The 18,101-nt window shown below is 43.0% G+C and overlaps 1 protein-coding gene across 7 annotated transcripts in view; it reads right to left on the bottom strand.

Moving 5' to 3' along the window:
* Positions 1-3,131: 3,131 nt before the first annotated feature.
* The window catches only part of dock3 (dedicator of cytokinesis 3), a 410,366-nt gene continuing 395,396 nt past the window's right edge, over positions 3,132-18,101 (bottom strand). For 3 of the 7 annotated variants that reach the window (XM_036984223.1, XM_036984229.1, XM_036984228.1), the window contains 5 exons: positions 15,988-16,112; positions 15,119-15,206; positions 11,288-11,407; positions 7,288-7,373; positions 3,132-3,918 (listed from right to left, as the gene is read on the bottom strand). In XM_036984223.1, the coding sequence (XP_036840118.1) occupies positions 3,283-3,918; positions 7,288-7,373; positions 11,288-11,407; positions 15,119-15,206; positions 15,988-16,112 (1,055 nt within the window). In that variant the 3' untranslated portion in view covers positions 3,132-3,282. The remainder of the gene's footprint in view (positions 3,919-7,287; positions 7,374-11,287; positions 11,408-15,118; positions 15,207-15,987; positions 16,113-18,101) is intronic. The other 4 variants (XM_036984224.1, XM_036984230.1, XM_036984227.1 and 1 more) reach the window with 3 other exon arrangements.

Below are 18,101 nucleotides of genomic sequence, written 5' to 3'. Positions count from 1 at the left end.
TCGAAGGAGGCAGGGAGGGAGGATGCATACAGACATCTAAAAGCAGAATCAGCTGTACATTGTGATCAGCACTGAATAGTCAATACATATCAATGATTAGAAACAAGGATATCTTTAGTTCAGTCTATTCTCTGCTCCTAGCATGCGTCAGGTAGTCCAGTGGGCAGTACTAGCCAGGGTTAAATCACTTATTTCACAGAATGGAACATGCACACATAAAACTACCAAATAAAAAACTTAAACAAATCACACAATTACAATAATCGTTTTTTCTATAAATATCATCCATCTAAATTATGTTATTCCAATGTTCATGTCTTCCCAGATTCAAGTGCACATCACTAAGCAGCTACAGTGGCTTTAATGCCCTCGTCTTATCTTGCATATTGTTCTGTTTTTACATAGTCATCATCAAGTTATCGATTCCCCTCAGTCAATCCGTGGTATAGGGATTCATGTATAAATAATATAATATTAATATACTATATATCATTATTTAACTACACATAATAATAAACTTGCACATTTTTTAATCTCCTCTAAAAATATACTTTTCTTTGTACTGTAGTGTGTAACATACTGCCAACTGAACAGAAAATTACCTTTTAATAAACCAACCAACCCAAAATAAAGACTTGAGCAGCGTCTAAGACTGCAACGTGACATCTTTGAAATGGCTTGCATTCACCAGCCAGGCAGTTATTCCCATAAACCATAATGGTAAAGACTTGAGCAGCCTCTAAGACTGCAACGTGACATCTTTGAAATGGCTTGCATTCACCAGCCAGGCAGTTATTCCCATAATGGATAATACGTCTTTCTAGTGGCTGAGTGATCTGGCTGTGGCACAGCTATAAAAGAGGACGACTGTGTTACGAAGCATTACAACACTATTTAAGCCTCTTACTGTCTGTCTGTCGAGGCAATTCCTCCTCCTCGCAAGGAGGAGGAAGTGTGTGTTTATCAAGAGGCGTGATCTGTTCTGATCTCTCTCTCTGATCTCTCTCTCTCTCTCTCTCTCTCTCTTAGCTAGTTGCATCGCTGAGTTTATTATTATTAAACCAAAACCACTTTAGTGCCCTATAAAAGGTAAGTTAATTAATAAACAATCATAATATAAAGACTACCACACCTCAACAATAATACTAATCTATCCGAAGCCCAATACAACCCAAGAATCTACTTAACCTTAACCCATCTTCATTTCTTCATACAATACAAGTGAGAGTAGAATAAAACTAGTGGGTTTTGGCGCTGCAGAACTAAGTGCTTAAGTGCTGCTTCTCTAAAACTGAAAAAAGGTCATAGGTCATGGTCTAGCGAGCTTTACTCTATCCCAGCTTTGCTTCAATTAACTAAATGAATTAAATGTCTGGCAATTGGTTCATAAATCCATGTTTTCCCTTTGTGCAATGATTTGGAACCTGCATGTGGACCTGAACTATCAATAAATTAGAATTACTGTACAGATTCAAATGTTTCCAAAAGGTCTGTGTATGTAATACGTGAGACAATTTAGAGAAAGGACATTCAAATGAAAAGACTGAGCCCCATACCACACACACACACACACACACACACGTTGGTTGTTTAGCAACAAAACCGATTTGTGCGTAACTATGGGGCAAAACAGATGGGGTTGGCTTAAATTGTTAACAACATGTAAACTACAGTGATCTCCAAAAGTATTGGGACAGTGACACATGTTGTTGTTGTTTTGTCTCTGTACTTTCAAATGATACAATGACCATGAGGTTAAAGTGCAGACTGTCAGCTTTAATTTGAGGGCATTTTCATCCATATCGGTTGAACCGTTTTACAAATTACAGCAGTTTTTGTACATAGTTCCCTCCATTTTAGTGGACCGAAAGTATTGGGACAAATTCACTTATATGTGAATTGATTGAAGTAGTTCAAAGTTTAATAGTTGGTACCATATTCGTATAGAAATGAATGGTAAATGATGTATTGTGTCATTTTGGAGTCACACATTGTAAATAAGAATAGATTATGTTTCTAAACACTTCTACATTCATGTGAATGTTACCATGATTATGGACAGTCTTGAATTAATCTTGAATTTTATCTTTATTTAACCTTTATTTAATTAGGCAAATCAGTTAAGAACACATTCTTATTTTGCTGGCATCAAAAGTAAAACAAATATTAACAGGAGACTGACTGTGATCAGACCATCATCTAATCGGCCTTCATAGAACTCTTGCAGGATTTCCACGTGGATGGGGATATTGGTAATTTAATCCAAGTCTATTGGATGACAATTTGTTCTTAACTATGACAAAATAATTCATTATTGACTATTTTCTGCAAAACATTTTTTTATTTTAATTGTATTTTATTTAACAAGGCAAGTCAGTTAAGAACAAATTCTTATTTTACAATCACCATTACAATAACAGGGGAGGTTAGGCAGGTGTGGTGGTGGTGGTGGTGGGTGGGTGATATTTGTGCATCTGTAACTTTCTCACTCGTCATTATTCACGATTCATTCAGGATTATCCGTAATCATGGTCGAATCCACATTAATGTAGAAGTGTTTAGAAACATATTCTATTCTTATTTACAATAAAGCACAATATATTATTTACCATTCATTTATATTGGGCACAAAATAATCTGAAACAAAACCAAAACAAACAGCTAATGCATCCAACATATTTGTCACAAGCTTGATGTAACCATTGCGTGCTAGGAATATGGGACGAAATACTTAACTTGTTACTACTTTAAAATAAATATATGTGAATTTGTCCCAATACTTTGAGTCCCTTAAAATGGGGAGATTGTGTACATTGAGTGCTGTAAGCACAGTTTACTTGAACCTCATAGTCATAGTATCATTGTAAATTCAAAGTGCTGGACTACAGAGCCAAAACAACACAAAATGTGTCACTGTCCCAATGGGCATGCCTCGACCAACCATGCCTCGACCAACCATGTCTCGACCAACCATGTCTCGACCAACCATGCCTCGACCAACCATGCCTCGACCAACCATGTCTCGACCAACCATGCCTCGACCAACCATGCCTCGACCAACCATGTCTCGACCAACCATGCCTCGACCAACCAAGTGCCAGTTCAGGAGAATGTAACATTACAGAACATTCAGATAGAAATATATTTAATGTAGAACATATATGATTGTCTGTCAGAAAGAATAAGGGGAAATCATGTGCGTCTGCTCTATCTAATCTATTTCTATCTGGAATGTTCAGAATGTTTCACATCACTGTCTGAATACACCCCCAGGCCTCCTCTTCACTCTTCGGCGATGCCGTGCTCCCACGCCACTTTGGCCTGCTCTTCCTTAGAGGTGATGAGAGGCTGAGAGATCTTGCGTGGCATGGGCATGGGCCTGGCTGGTATACACCCCTCCTCCTCAGGAATACACCCCTCTCTCAGGTAGGGCTTGGGGGGCAGGGCAGGCGGAGGCTGGTGGCGGTAGTGGGGCAGGTTCTGGATGTTAAGGGTATGGGCCTCTGGGAGGACGGGGCTGATTGGAACCACGATATTGGTGATGAGTGGGGTGATCACCCCAGGGGAGGAGTGGCTACGACAGGGAGGGGGCTTGGAGCCATCCAGGATCTCTGACTCAGAGACACTGTAGCGCACAGGCAGGTAGGAACCAGAGGGGGAGTCCATGCCCAGGTCCTCTCCGTCCGTGGCCCAGGTAGAGTGTGCCATGCTGGGGGTGACGGAGACAGTATCCAGGGCATCTGCTGGGTGTCTGGTTGTTCCATGGGACTCGGTGGAACATGACTGGCCCATGAAGTTGCTCTCGCTCAGGGAGGAGACGCCGGAGGAGGCGCTACCAGACAGGGTAGAGTTACTGCCATCCAGGCCGGACTGGGACTGGGGACTGGTGGGCGAGGCAGGTATAGGGTGCAAGGCTGACTGTGGAGGAAAACAATGGGACAAAGGGTTACTCTTATAGATACATTTGTTGTATGGCGTAAAAACAAGATGAAAACAACCAAGCACAGATATAAAGCAAACTAAAGCTAAACTGAAAGACCAATGTGTCAAGGAGGTGGTTGATGACGTAGCAGGTTGCAGTGTGGGAGGCACAGCTTGTCCCATGAATTAATCATATAAAATTGAGGATTAGCTGATAACTGCGAAAGCAAACATTCTGAATAACATAGAGAACCTTGAACTATTTATAGATCAACATTTTTGATATGCTCGAATAAGAATCAGATATAATCGAAGCGAACAAGAGAAGAGCTTTCCTCGAGCTCTGAGAGAGAAACTGAAGGGAAGCAGCCGTCTAGCATTCCAAATGTAACATTGTAGGGGAAGGTTTTTATAACTTACAAGTATGAGCGAGAAGTTAAAACAACTGGATCTATTGCCTGGGCTACAGGGGGAGGTTAAGGCCTTAAAAACAGGGAATGGATTTCAGTAATAAAATGGAAGAAATATGAGTGGAAAACAAGATATAAAAAAACGACAGAGGACTCCCTAAAAAAACGACAGAGGACTCCCTAAAAAAACTACAGAGGACTCCCTAAAAAAACGACAGAGGACTCCCTAAAAAAACGACAGAGGACTCCCTAAAAAAACGACAGAGGACTCCCTAAAAAAACGACAGAGGACTCCCTAAAAAAACGACAGAGGACTCCCTAAAAAAACGACAGAGGACTCCCTAAAAAAACGACAGAGGACTCCCTAAAAAAACGACAGAGGACTCAAAAACGACAGAGGACTCCCTAAAAAAACGACAGAGGACTCCCTAAAAGAACGACAGAGGACTCCCTAAAAAAACGACAGAGGACTCCCTAAAAAAACGACAGAGGACTCCCTAAAAAAACGACAGAGGACTCCCTAAAAAAACGACAGAGGACTCCCTAAAAGAACGACAGAGGACTCCCTAAAAAAACGACAGAGGACTCCCTAAAAAAACGACAGAGGACTCCCTAAAAAAACGACAGAGGACTCCCTAAAAAAACGACAGAGGACTCCCTAAAAAAACGACAGAGGACTCCCTAAAAAAACGACAGAGGACTCCCTAAAAAAAACGACAGAGGACTCCCTAAAAAAACGACAGAGGACTCAAAAACGACAGAGGACTCCCTAAAAAAACGACAGAGGACTCCCTAAAAGAACTACAGAGGACTCCCTAAAAAAACGACAGAGGACTCCCTAAAAAAACGACAGAGGACTCCCTAAAAAAACGACAGAGGACTCCCTAAAAAAACGACAGAGGACTCCCTAAAAAAACGACAGAGGACTCAAAAACGACAGAGGACTCAAAAACGACAGAGGACTCCCTAAAAAAACGACAGAGGACTCCCTAAAAGAACTACAGAGGACTCCCTAAAAAAACGACAGAGGACTCCCTAAAAAAAACGACAGAGGACTCCCTAAAAAAACGACAGAGGACTCCCTAAAAAAACGACAGAGGACTCCCTAAAAAAACGACAGTGGACTCCCTAAAAAAACGACAGTGGACTCCCTAAAGAACTACCGCGGACTCCCTGAAAAACTACCGCGGACTCCCTAAAAAACTACCGTGGACTCCCTAAAAAAACTACAGAGGACTTCCTAAAAAACTACCGCGGCCTCCCTAAAAAACTACCGTGGACTCCCTAAAAAAACTACCGGACTCCCTAAAAAACTACCGCGGACTCCCTAAAAAACTACCGCGGACTCCCTAAAAAAACTACAGCGGACTCCCTAAAAAACTACAGCGGACTCCCTAAAAAAACTACCGCGGACTCCCTAAAAAAACTACCGCGGACTCCCTAAAAAACTACCGCGGACTCCCTAAAAAAACGACAGAGGACTCCCTAAAAAAACGACAGAGGACTCCCTAAAAAAACGACAGTGGACTCCCTAAAAAAACGACAGTGGACTCCCTAAAAAAACGACCGCGGACTCCCTAAAAAACGACCGCGGACTCCCTAAAAAACTACCGCGGACTCCCTAAAAAAACAACGAAAGCCGAATGACTTGTTCTGAAGTGCAGAAGTAGGAAGAATAATATTGTTATAATGGGAATAATAGAGGAGAAAAACTAAAACAGACAACGGAGGAAAAAGTCAAGGTGTTCATGAAACGTAATCTCAAAATGACGGACGAGCAGGTGGATACTATTGATTTTCAAAGGGCTCACTGTTTCAGTGGCAGAGCGGAGGGAAGGTCCTGTCCGATCGTAGCTATGCTAACTCACAACAAAATGAAAATGGCCTTGTTACAACAGGATAGGGATCTGAAGAACACCCTGCTCTCTAATAATGAACAATATCTCCATGAATTAGTACAGACGACATGCCCAGTACCCCACTTTCAAAAGGCTCCGAGCAGAGAACCAGAATGTTCGTCTAGTGGTCGAAGATTACAACGTGGGAGAATGCCAAGTGTGTGCAAAGCTGTCAACAAGGCAAAGGGTGGCTACTTTGAAGAAACTAAAATATATTTTGATTTGTTGAAGATTTTTTTTTGGTTACTACTTGATTCCGTATGTGTTATTTCATAGTTTTGATGTCTCCACTATTATTCTACAATGTAGAAAACAATAGAAATATAGAAAAACCCTGGAATGAGTAGATGTGCCCAAACTTTTGACTGGTACTGTATATGTAAAATGGTGGATGGGTTCATAAAAATAAATAAAAAGACAAATGTGTCAAAAACACAGTCACACATACAATACATGACATACACAATCACACACGGAGCAACAAGCATCTCTACAGTTTTACAATACTCTACAGCCTAGTGTTCCTTTAGCCCTGCTCACTGATACTGACGGTCTGAGAGGTGACTGGAGTAGAGGGGGGAACAGACCAGGCCAGACAAAACTGGACCAGACAAAACTGGACCAGGACAAAACTGGAACAGGACAAAACTGGAACAGGACAAAACTGGAACAGGACAAAACTGGAACAGATATGGGTTCAAATACTATTTGAAATCACTTCATATGCTTTATCTGTGCTTGATTGAGACCAAAACTCATTAAAACAAAATGGTTAAACTTTATTTCCATCAAAGAAAACAAGTGATAAACAATACAGATAGAAACACATACTGATAATAGAAACGATGTGTAGGCTGGAAGCCCGAGGGCTGATATGAAAACTATACACACTACATGAGTAAGACACCAAAACTGAAAACGTTTGCAATCTCAAACTTCAGTCGGGCTAAAGCAAAATCCTCAAAAGGATTTGAATATAGTACTTGAACCCAGGTCTGGACTGAACGGGTCAGGACGGGAGGCTACACTAGGCCAGGGCGGGTCAGGGAGGAGGGTACCTTTCGTAAAGAGGAGCGCGCAGGGAGAGCTGGAGGGAGGTCGCTGTTCTGGTGGTGGAAAGCATCAAAGTGCATGGAGAAGTGTCCTATAGGAAGAGACACACAGCAGGACAGAACAACGGATTGGTTGGTTGGAAAAATACAGAACTAAACCATAGAGAGAGGGGGGTGGGGTGGTGGTGCTGGAGGGGGGGTAGAAAGAGATAGATCTGGAGAAGGATAAACAGGCCTCTGACTAAGCTACAGAACAGTCCCCTTGAGAGGAACAGGTAGGATCAAGGTTGGGGGGTAGATGGTGGGGTTGGGTCAGGGTTGGGGGGGTAGATGGTAGGGATAGGATCAGGGTTGGCGGGTAGATGGTGGGGATAGGATCAGGGTTGGCGGGTAGATGGTGGGGTTGGGTCAGGGTTGGGGGGTAGATGTTAGGGATAGGATCAGGGTTGATGGGTAGATGGTGGGGATAGGATCAGGTAGGATCAGAGTTGGGGGGTAGATGGTGGGGATAGGATCAGGGTTGGGGGGTAGATGGTGGGGATAGGATCAGGGTTGGGGGGTAGATGGTGGGGATAAGATCAGGGTTGGGGGTAGATGGTGGGGATAGGATCAGGGTTGGTGGGTAGATGGTGGGGATAGGATCAGGGTTGGTGGGTAGATGGTGGGGTTGGGTACAGGGTTGGGGGGTAGATGGTGGGGATAGGATCAGGGTTGGGGGGTAGATGGTGGGGATAGGATCAGGGTTGGGGGGTAGATGGTGGGGTTGGGTCAGGGTTGGGGGGTAGATGGTGGGGTTGGGTCAGGGTTGGGGGGTAGATGGTAGGGATAGGATCAGGGTTGATGGGTAGATGGTGGGGATAGGATCAGGGTTGGGGGGTAGATGGTGGGGATAAGATCAGGGTTGGGGGTAGATGGAGGGGATATAATCAGGTAGGATCAGGGTTGGGGGGTAGATGGTGGGGTTGGGTCAGGGTTGATGGGTAGATGGTGGGGACAAGATCAGGGTTGGGGGGTAGATGGTGGGGATAGGATCAGGGTTGGTGGGTAGATGGTGGGGATATAATCAGGTAGGATCAGGGTTGGGGGGGTAGATGGTGGGGATAGGATCAGGGTTGGTGGGTAGATGGTGGGGATATAATCAGGTAGGATCAGGGTTGGGGGGGTAGATGGTGGGGATAGGATCAGGGTTGATGGGTAGATGGTGGGGATAGGATCAGGGTTGGGGGGTAGATGGTGGGGATAGGATCAGGGTTGGGGGGTAGATGGTGGGAATAGAATCAGGTAGGACATGTGCATAGCGTTTAAATAGACTAATTATGCTAAATTAGCATTGTTGGCTAATTCACTTGCCGCTCATCATCTACCAAACTTGCTGTACTACTGGACAGGCTGAAACAGGACTGGTTGTCTACAACAGTCATACAGGTATAAAGGAGAGCTACACTGACACTGAGATCAACGTTGGAAAGGGGTACAGTTGAATAACTCCTTGAGGATTCGATTGGAATCAGATGTTCCCATAAAACAAACAAAAAATGGCACCAAATTGCAGTAAACTGCACCATCAACGCCAATCAGGGTTGGGGTCAATTGAATTCCATTTAAATTCAATTCAATTCCATTTAAATTCAATTCAAAACCATTTAAATTAAATTTCATTTAAATTCAAGTCAAAACCATTTAAAATCAATTGAAATCCATTTAAATTCAATTGAATTCCATTTAAATTCAATTGAATTCAATTCCATTTAAATTCATGAAGTACACTGACATTACAGTTGCAGTGGAATTGAAACAATATGCACCTGTGAGTGCTTTAAAAACATATATATATTTCTCTGTTATTTTAACAGGTAAATTGACTGAGAACACATTCTCATTTACAGCAACGACCTGGGGAATAGTTACAGGAGAGAGGAGGGGGATGAATGAGCCAATTGTTAACTGGGGATTATTAGGTGACCGTGAATGGTTTGAGGGCCAGATTGGGAATTTAGCCAGGACACCGGGATTAACACCCCTACTTTTACGATAAGTGCCATGGGATCTTTAATGACCTCAGAGATGCATTGTGCTGATCACAAAGGTCATGTCATGGTTAACAACATATTATTATGATTACCATCACATCACATACACACACATACAGTAAATTACCACTTACACACAAACCAATATTTGACCCCAAAAAACACTGGACCATATTCCCAACATTAAGAAATAGTGGGAATACACTATATGATCAAAAGTATGTGGACACCTGATCGTCGAACATCTCATTTCAAAATCATGGTCATTAATATAGAGTTGGTCCCCCCTTTGCTGCTATAATAGCCTCTACTCTTCTGGGAAGGCTTTCCACTAGATGTTGGAACATTGCTGCTATAACAGCCTCCACTCTTCTGGGAAGGCTTTCCACTAGATGTTGGAACATTGCTGCTATAACAGCCTCCATTCTTCTGGGAAGGCTTTCCACTAGATGTTGGAACATTGCTGCTATACCAGCCTCCACTCTTCTGGGAAGGCTTTCCACTAGATGTTGGAACATTGCTGCTATAACAGCCTCCACTCTTCTGAGAAGGCTTTCCACTAGATGTTGGAACATTGCAGCAGGGACTTCCATTCAGCCACAAAAGCATTAGTGAGGTCGGGCACTGATGTTGGGGGATTAGGCCTGGCACGCAGTCTGCATTTAAATTCATCCCAAAGGTGTTTGATCGGGTTGAGGTCAGGGCTTCGTGCAGGCCAGTCAAGTTCTTCCACACCGATCTCGACAAACCATTTCTGTATGGACCTCGCTTTGTGCACGGGGGCATTGTCATACTGAAACAGGACATTTTTCCCACACTGTTCACACAAAGTTGGAACCCTAGAATGTATGCTGTAGCATTAAGATTTCAAGTCAATGGAACTTGGGGGCCTAGACGAACCATGAAAAAAAGATACAGATCATTAATCCTCCTCCACCAAACTTTACAGTTGGCACTATGCATTGGGGCAGGTAGCATTTTCCTGGCATCCGATTCGTCCGTCGCACTGCAGATGGTGAAGCATGATTGATCACTCAAGTTAACACATTTCCACTGCTCCAGAGTCTTGGCATTGCACATGGTGATCTTAGGCTTGTGTGCAGCTGCTCGGCCATGGAAACCAATTTCATGAAGTTCCCGGCGAACAGCTCTTGTAGTGAGTGTTGCAAACGAGGACAGATGATTTTTTACACGCTACGTGTTCTGTGAGCTTGTGTGGCCTACCACTTTGCGGCTGATGTTGCACCTAGTCGTTTCCACCTCACAATACCAGTACTTACATTTGACCGTAGCAGCTCTAGCAGGGTAGACATTTGACATTTTTAATGCGCTACACACTTCAGCACTTTGTGGTCCCATTCTCTGAGCATGTGTGGCCTACCAATTTGCGGCTGAGCCATTGCTGCTCAGATAAGTTTCCACTTCACAATAACAGCATTTACAATTGACCGTAGCAGCTCTAGCAGGGTAGAAATTTGACAAACTGACTTGTTGGAAAGGTGACATCCAATCCTATGACGGTGCCACGCTGAAAGTCGCTGAGCTCTTCAGTACTGGGCCATTCTATGGCCGATGTTTGTCTATGGAGTTTGCATGGCCGTGTGCTCGATTTTATACCCCTGTCAGCAACGGGTGGTGGCTGAAATAGCGAAAATCCACTAATTTGACGGGGTGTCCACATACTTTTGTATACATAGCGATGATTGAAAAATATCTCAACAGCCCTTTCATTAGTGTTCTGCCTCAGTGTAACTATATAATGGGTGTTGAATAAAGATATGCCGTGTGATGTGTGTAATTTCTTTCTTTATTCCGTGTTTGTTGTTATCTATAGGGGTCTGGCATGCCAACGTAAGGCACAACACAACGCAAAAACACTCGACTGTATTCTGATAGAGATCAGTTGTTGGTCGAACCATCTGCCATCTGATCATGGGATGTGGTTCACTCCTCTGTTGCACATGTATTGTACTCACCGTGGGGCAGGCTGCGGGGCGGGACAGGCGGGGCCATCACACTCCCAACGTGGGTGGACAGGAATGGCAACACCTCTCTGGTACCACTGTCCAGACTCCAGCTGCTAGGAGTGGTCAGGACTGGAGGGGAGAGAGGTAATGTATATACTCCACTCTACTGTTCATACTAACAGTAAGCTACTAGGAGTGGTCAGGAACCGGAGAGGGACAGACCAGATATTAACACAACCACTCCACTCTACACTCAGCAACAGTTCATTTGGCTTTCTGATTCATAAGGTGTTTAATGTATAATTAATGTAATAGTACCTTCAGTATTGGCAGATTCGTCATCATGAAGATTATCAGTGTAATCAACATCATCATCACTATAATCAACTTAATCATCATTACTGTTTTGATTTTTGCACGATTTAAGAAAGCAATGTTAGTTATATTAGTGTGGTCAATGTACTGTTTTTGGGGGGTTCATATGTATCGTTTAAATGGTTTATGTTGACTTACAGGAACAACCAATTACACATCAGTATACTACACCGTAAGGGAGAACGACCAATTACACATCAGTATACCACACCGTAAGGGAGAACGACCAATTACACATCAGTATACCACACCGTAAGGGAGAACGACCAATTACACATCAGTATACCACACCGTAAGGGAGAACGACCAATTACACATCAGTATACCACACCGTAAGGGAGAGCGACCAATTACACATCAGTATACCACACCGTAAGGGAGAGCGACCAATTACACATCAGTGTACCACACCGTAAGGGAGAACGACCAATTACACATCAGTATACCACACCGTAAGGGAGAACGACCAATTACACATCAGTATACCACACTAAGGGAGAACGACCAATTACACATCAGTATACCACACCGTAAGGGAGAACGACCAATTACACATCAGTATACTACACCGTAAGGGAGAACGACCAATTACACATCAGTATACTACACCGTAAGGGAGAACGACCAATTACACATCAGTGTACTACACCGTAAGGGAGAACGACCAATTACACATCAGTATACCACACCGTAACGGAGAACGACCAATTACACATCAGTGTACCACACTAAGGGAGAACGACCAATTACACATCAGTACACCACACTAAGGGAGAACGACCAATTACACATCAGTATACCACACTAAGGGAGAACAACCAATTACACATCAGTACACCACACTAAGGGAGAACGACCAATTACACATCAGTGTACCACACCGTAAGGGAGAACGACCAATTACACATCAGTATACCACACCGTAAGGGAGAACGACCAATTACACATCAGTGTACCACACCGTAAGGGAGAACGACCAATTACACATCAGTGTACCACACCGTAAGGGAGAATGACCAATTACACATCAGTATACCACACCGTAAGGGAGAACGACCAATTACACATCAGTATACCACACCGTAAGGGAGAACGACCAATTACACATCAGTATACCACACCGTAAGGGAGAACGACCAATTACACATCAGTATACCACACCGTAAGGGAGAACGACCAATTACACATCAGTGTACCACACCGTAAAGGAGAACGACCAATTACACATCAGTGTACCACACCGTAAGGGAGAACGACCAATTACACATCAGTATACCACACCGTAAAGGAGAACGACCAATTACACATCAGTGTACCACACCGTAAGGGAGAATGACCAATTACACATCAGTATACCACACCGTAAGGGAGAACGACCAATTACACATCAGTATACCACACCGTAAGGGAGAACGACCAATTACACATCAGTATACCACACCGTAAGGGAGAACGACCAATTACACATCAGTGTACCACACCGTAAGGGAGAACGACCAATTACACATCAGTATACCACACCGTAAGGGAGAACGACCAATTACACATCAGTATACCACACCGTAAGGGAGAACGACCAATTACACATCAGTGTACCACACCGTAAAGGAGAACGACCAATTACACATCAGTGTACCACACTAAGGGAGAACGACCAATTACACATCAGTATACCACACCGTAAGGGAGAACGACCAATTACACATCAGTGTACCACACCGTAAAGGAGAACGACCAATTACACATCAGTGTACCACACTAAGGGAGAAATGTACAAGAGATGGTCACTACTTTCGATAAAGAAAAGGGCTTTAGTTATAACAACAGGCTGGTGCTGACTGACGGAGCAGTACTCTACTAATGATCCACAGTGGGACATCTAAAGAAAGAAGATGAAGTGGATTTTAAACTAGCTGAAGCATTAGGAGGGTCTGTGAACGGACCACTAACTGGCTGAACAGATAAAACAGTGTACTAGCTTATGTTCTCAACGGGATTGAAAAAGACCAAAAACATGGGGTAAATTAGGACAGACTTCCACCCTTTTAACATACTGAGTCCAGGCAAAACAAGCTGTACTGAGCTGGCCTGGTTACGTATCCACCATACAGTAGTGAAAATACAGTTTGGGCATGGAGAACAGTATAGTTTGGGCATGGAGAACAGTATAATTTGGGCATGGAGAACAGTATAGTTTGGGCATGGTGAACAGTATAGTTTGGGCATGGAGAACAGTATAGTTTGGGCATGGTGAACAGTATAATTTGGGCATGGAGAACAGTATAATTTGGGCATGGAGAACAGTATAGTTTGGGCATGGAGAACAGTATAGTTTGGGCATGAGAACAGTATAGTTTGGGCATGAGAACAGTATAGTTTGGGCATGGAGAACAGTATAATTTGGGCATGGAGAACAGTATAGTTTGGGCATGGAGAACAGTATAATTTGGGCATGGAGAACAGTATAATTTGGGCATGGAGAACAGTATAATTTGGGCATGGAGAACAGTATAATTTGGGCATGAGAACAGTATAATTTGGGCATGGAGAACAGTATAATTTGGGCATGGAGAACAGTATAGTTTGGGCATGGTGAAAAGTATAGTTTAGGCATGGAGAACAGTATAGTTTGGGCATGGAGAACAGTATAGTTTGGGCATGGAGAACAGTATAGTTTGGGCATGGAGAACAGTATAGTTTGGGCATGGAGAACAGTATAGTTTGGGCATGGAGAACAGTATAGTTTGGGCATGGAGAACAGTATAGTTTGGGCATGGAGAACAGTATAGTTTGGGCATGGAGAACAGTATAGTTTGGGCATGGAGAACAGAGTGAATCAGGAAAGAGAGAGTACATGAGACTATAACAGACAGACTATAGGAGACTATAACAGACTACAGGAGACTATAACAGACTATAACGGACTATAGGAGACTATAACAGACTATAGGAGACTATAACAGACTATAAGAGACTGAAACAGACTATTGGAGACTATAACAGACTATAACAGACTATAACAGACTATAACAGACTATAACAGACTATAACAGAGTTAGGAGACTATAGGAGACTTTAACAGACTACAGGAGACTATAGGAGACTATAACAGACTATAGGAGACTGAAACAGACTTTAACAGACTATAGGAGACTTTAACAGACTATAGGAGACTATAACAGACTATAGGAGACTATAGGAGACTATAGGAGACTGAAACACACTATAACAGACTATAGGAGACTATAACAGACTATAGGAGACTATAACAGACTATAGGATACTATAACAGACTATACGAGACTATAACAGACTATAAGAGACTATAACACACTATAACAGACTATAACAGACTATAGTAGACTATAACAGACTATAGGAGACTATAGGAGACTATAGGAGACTGAAACAGACTATAACAGACTGAAAGGCAACATACTGAGATGATAGCTAGGTCTACAGTACCTTTCTCTGCCACAGACAGGTTAGGGTCGCTGCAGGGCTTGCATGGACCAATCACCTGGTGGAACAACGCTCGCTGGAAGTTGGTTGGCTGGAGAAACAGAAAATACATATCAGTCAACCAATAAATGTATCAATCAAATGTATTTAAAAATACTTTAACATCAGCAGTCACAAAGTGCTTGTACAGTAACATGGCCTATAGCAAAAGCACAGAGGCCAGGCAATACTACCTAGAGGGAAGAAACCTAGAGAGGAACCAGGCTCAGACATGAGGTAATACTACCTAGAGGGAAGAAACCTAGAGAGGAACCAGGCTCAGATAGGAGGTAATACTACCTAGAGGGAAGAAACCTAGAGAGGAACCAGGCTCAGACATGAGGTAATACTACCTAGAATGAAGAGACATGGAGAGGAACCAGGCTCAGACATGAGGTAATACTACCTAGAGGGCAGAAACCTAGAGAGGAACCAGGCTCAGACAGAAGGTAATACTACCTAGAGGGAAGAAACCTAGAGAGGAACCAGGCTCAGACAGGAGGTAATACTACCTAGAGGGAAGAAACCTAGAGAGGAACCAGGCTCAGATAGGAGGTAATACTACCTGGAAGAAAGAGACCTAGAGAGGAACCAGGCTCAGAGAGGAGGCCCTTCCTCCTCTAGCTGCACCAAGAAGTGTATCATAGCATTCCAATAAGAAGATCCGGGCCTGTATCAACAAAGCATCTCAATGTGCTGATCTAGGATCAGGTCCCTCTGTCCACCGAATCGTATTCATTAGGATCTAAAAGGTTAAACTCACCCGAGATCAGCACTCCTACTGTGAGACCAGATTGTGATAGAAGACGATAGGAATGGTGGGTGTACGGTACCTGTACCTGTCCGTTCTCAGTGATGTTGGGGTACATGGCGGAGCTGGGTCTTTCACGGTGAGGAGGCAGCAGCATCAACATCTCACGATTGTTCCGGTATTTATCAGGCAGCGACGGGGAGCCTACCGCAGGGGGAAGGGACACAGAGGAGAACAGAGCATCAAGACAAGACATGAACACTAACAGAGACAGCAAAGTCTTAGTTTCCCTGCTCATTGCTAGGGCCTAGAGTTTTTCTTAATTTGCTCAAACAAGATAATATACATCATAAGACAGTTATGTACAGTGCCTTGCGAAAGTATTCGGCCCCCTTGAACTTTGCGACCTTTTGCCACATTTCAGGCTTCAAACATAAAGATATAAAACTGTATTTTTTTGTGAAGAATCAACAACAAGTGGGACACAATCATGAAGTGGAACGACATTTATTGGATGTTTCAAACTTTTTTAACAAATCAAAAACTGAAAAATTGGGCGTGCAAAATTATTCAGCCCCCTTAAGTTAATATTTTGCAGCGCCACCTTTTGCTGCGATTACAGCTGTAAATCGCTTGGGGTATGTCTCTATCAGTTTTGCACATTGAGAGACTGAAATTTTTTCCCGTTCCTCCTTGCAAAACAGCTCGAGCTCAGTGAGGTTGGATGGAGAGCATTTGTGAACAGCAGTTTTCAGTTCTTTCCACAGATTCTCGATTGGATTCAGGTCTGGACTTTGACTTGGCCATTCTAACACCTGGATATGTTTATTTTTGAACCATTCCATTGTAGATTTTGCTTTCTGTTTTGGATCATTGTCTTGTTGGAAGACAAATCTCCGTCCCAGTCTCAGGTCTTTTGCAGACTCCATCAGGTTTTCTTCCAGAATGGTCCTGTATTTGGCTCCATCCATCTTCCCATCAATTTTAACCATCTTCCCTGTCCCTGCTGAAGATAAGCAGGCCCAAACCATGATGCTGCCACCACCATGTTTGACAGTGGGGATGGTGTGTTCAGCTGTGTTGCTTTTACGCCAAACATAACGTTTTGCATTGTTGCCAAAAAGTTCAATTTTGGTTTCATCTGACAAGAGCACCTTCTTCCACATGTTTGGTGTGTTTCCCAGGTGGCTTGTGGCAAACTTTAAACAACACTTTTTATGGATATCTTTAAGAAATTGCTTTATTCTTGTCACTCTTCCATAAAGGCCAGATTTGTGCAATATACGACTGATTGTTGTCCTATGGACAGAGTCTCCCACCTCAGCTGTAGATCTCTGCAGTTCATCCAGAGTGATCATGGGCCTCTTGGCTGCATCTCTGATCAGTCTTCTCCTTGTATGAGCTGAAAGTTTAGAGGGACGGCCAGGTCTTGGTAGATTTGCAGTGGTCTGATACTCCTTCCATTTCAATATTATCGCTTGCACAGTGCTCCTTGGGATGTTTAAAGCTTGGGAAATCTTTTTGTATCCAAATCCGGCTTTAAACTTCTTCACAACAGTATCTCGGACCTGCCTGGTGTGTTCCTTGTTCTTCATGATGCTCTCTGCGCTTTTAACGGACCTCTGAGACTATCACAGTGCAGGTGCATTTATACGGAGACTTGATTACACACAGGTGGATTGTATTTATCATCATTAGTCATTTAGGTCAACATTGGATCATTCAGAGATCCTCACTGAACTTCTGGAGAGAGTTTGCTGCACTGAAAGTAAAGGGGCTGAATAATTTTGCACGCCCAATTTTTCAGTTTTTGATTTGTTAAAAAAGTTTGAAATATCCAATAAATGTCGTTCCACTTCATGATTGTGTCCCACTTGTTGTTGATTCTTCACAAAAAAATACAGTTTTATATCTTTATGTTTGAAGCCTGAAATGTGGCAAAAGGTCGCAAAGTTCAAGGGGGGCGAATACTTTCGCAAGGCACTGTATATTCTTCTGTATATCAAATTATATATACATTAACTTAATTTCCTTCCTCGTGAGGCCAACTCAAGAGTGAAAGTGCTAGTTGGTTTGGAGAGCAAGTCCTTAAGTAGATTCAATGATAAACATCGTGCCATCGTCATCCATAGCGCAAGGAAGCTTACCCTGACCAGCAAAAAAAACAGAGTCAATGAACTATTTAGTAGGCTAGCC

This window comes from Oncorhynchus mykiss, chromosome 7, assembly GCF_013265735.2.
Source record: "Oncorhynchus mykiss isolate Arlee chromosome 7, USDA_OmykA_1.1, whole genome shotgun sequence".
Classification (NCBI taxonomy): Eukaryota; Metazoa; Chordata; class Actinopteri; order Salmoniformes; family Salmonidae; genus Oncorhynchus; species Oncorhynchus mykiss.
This window is presented reverse-complemented; position numbering and strand designations above follow the sequence as displayed.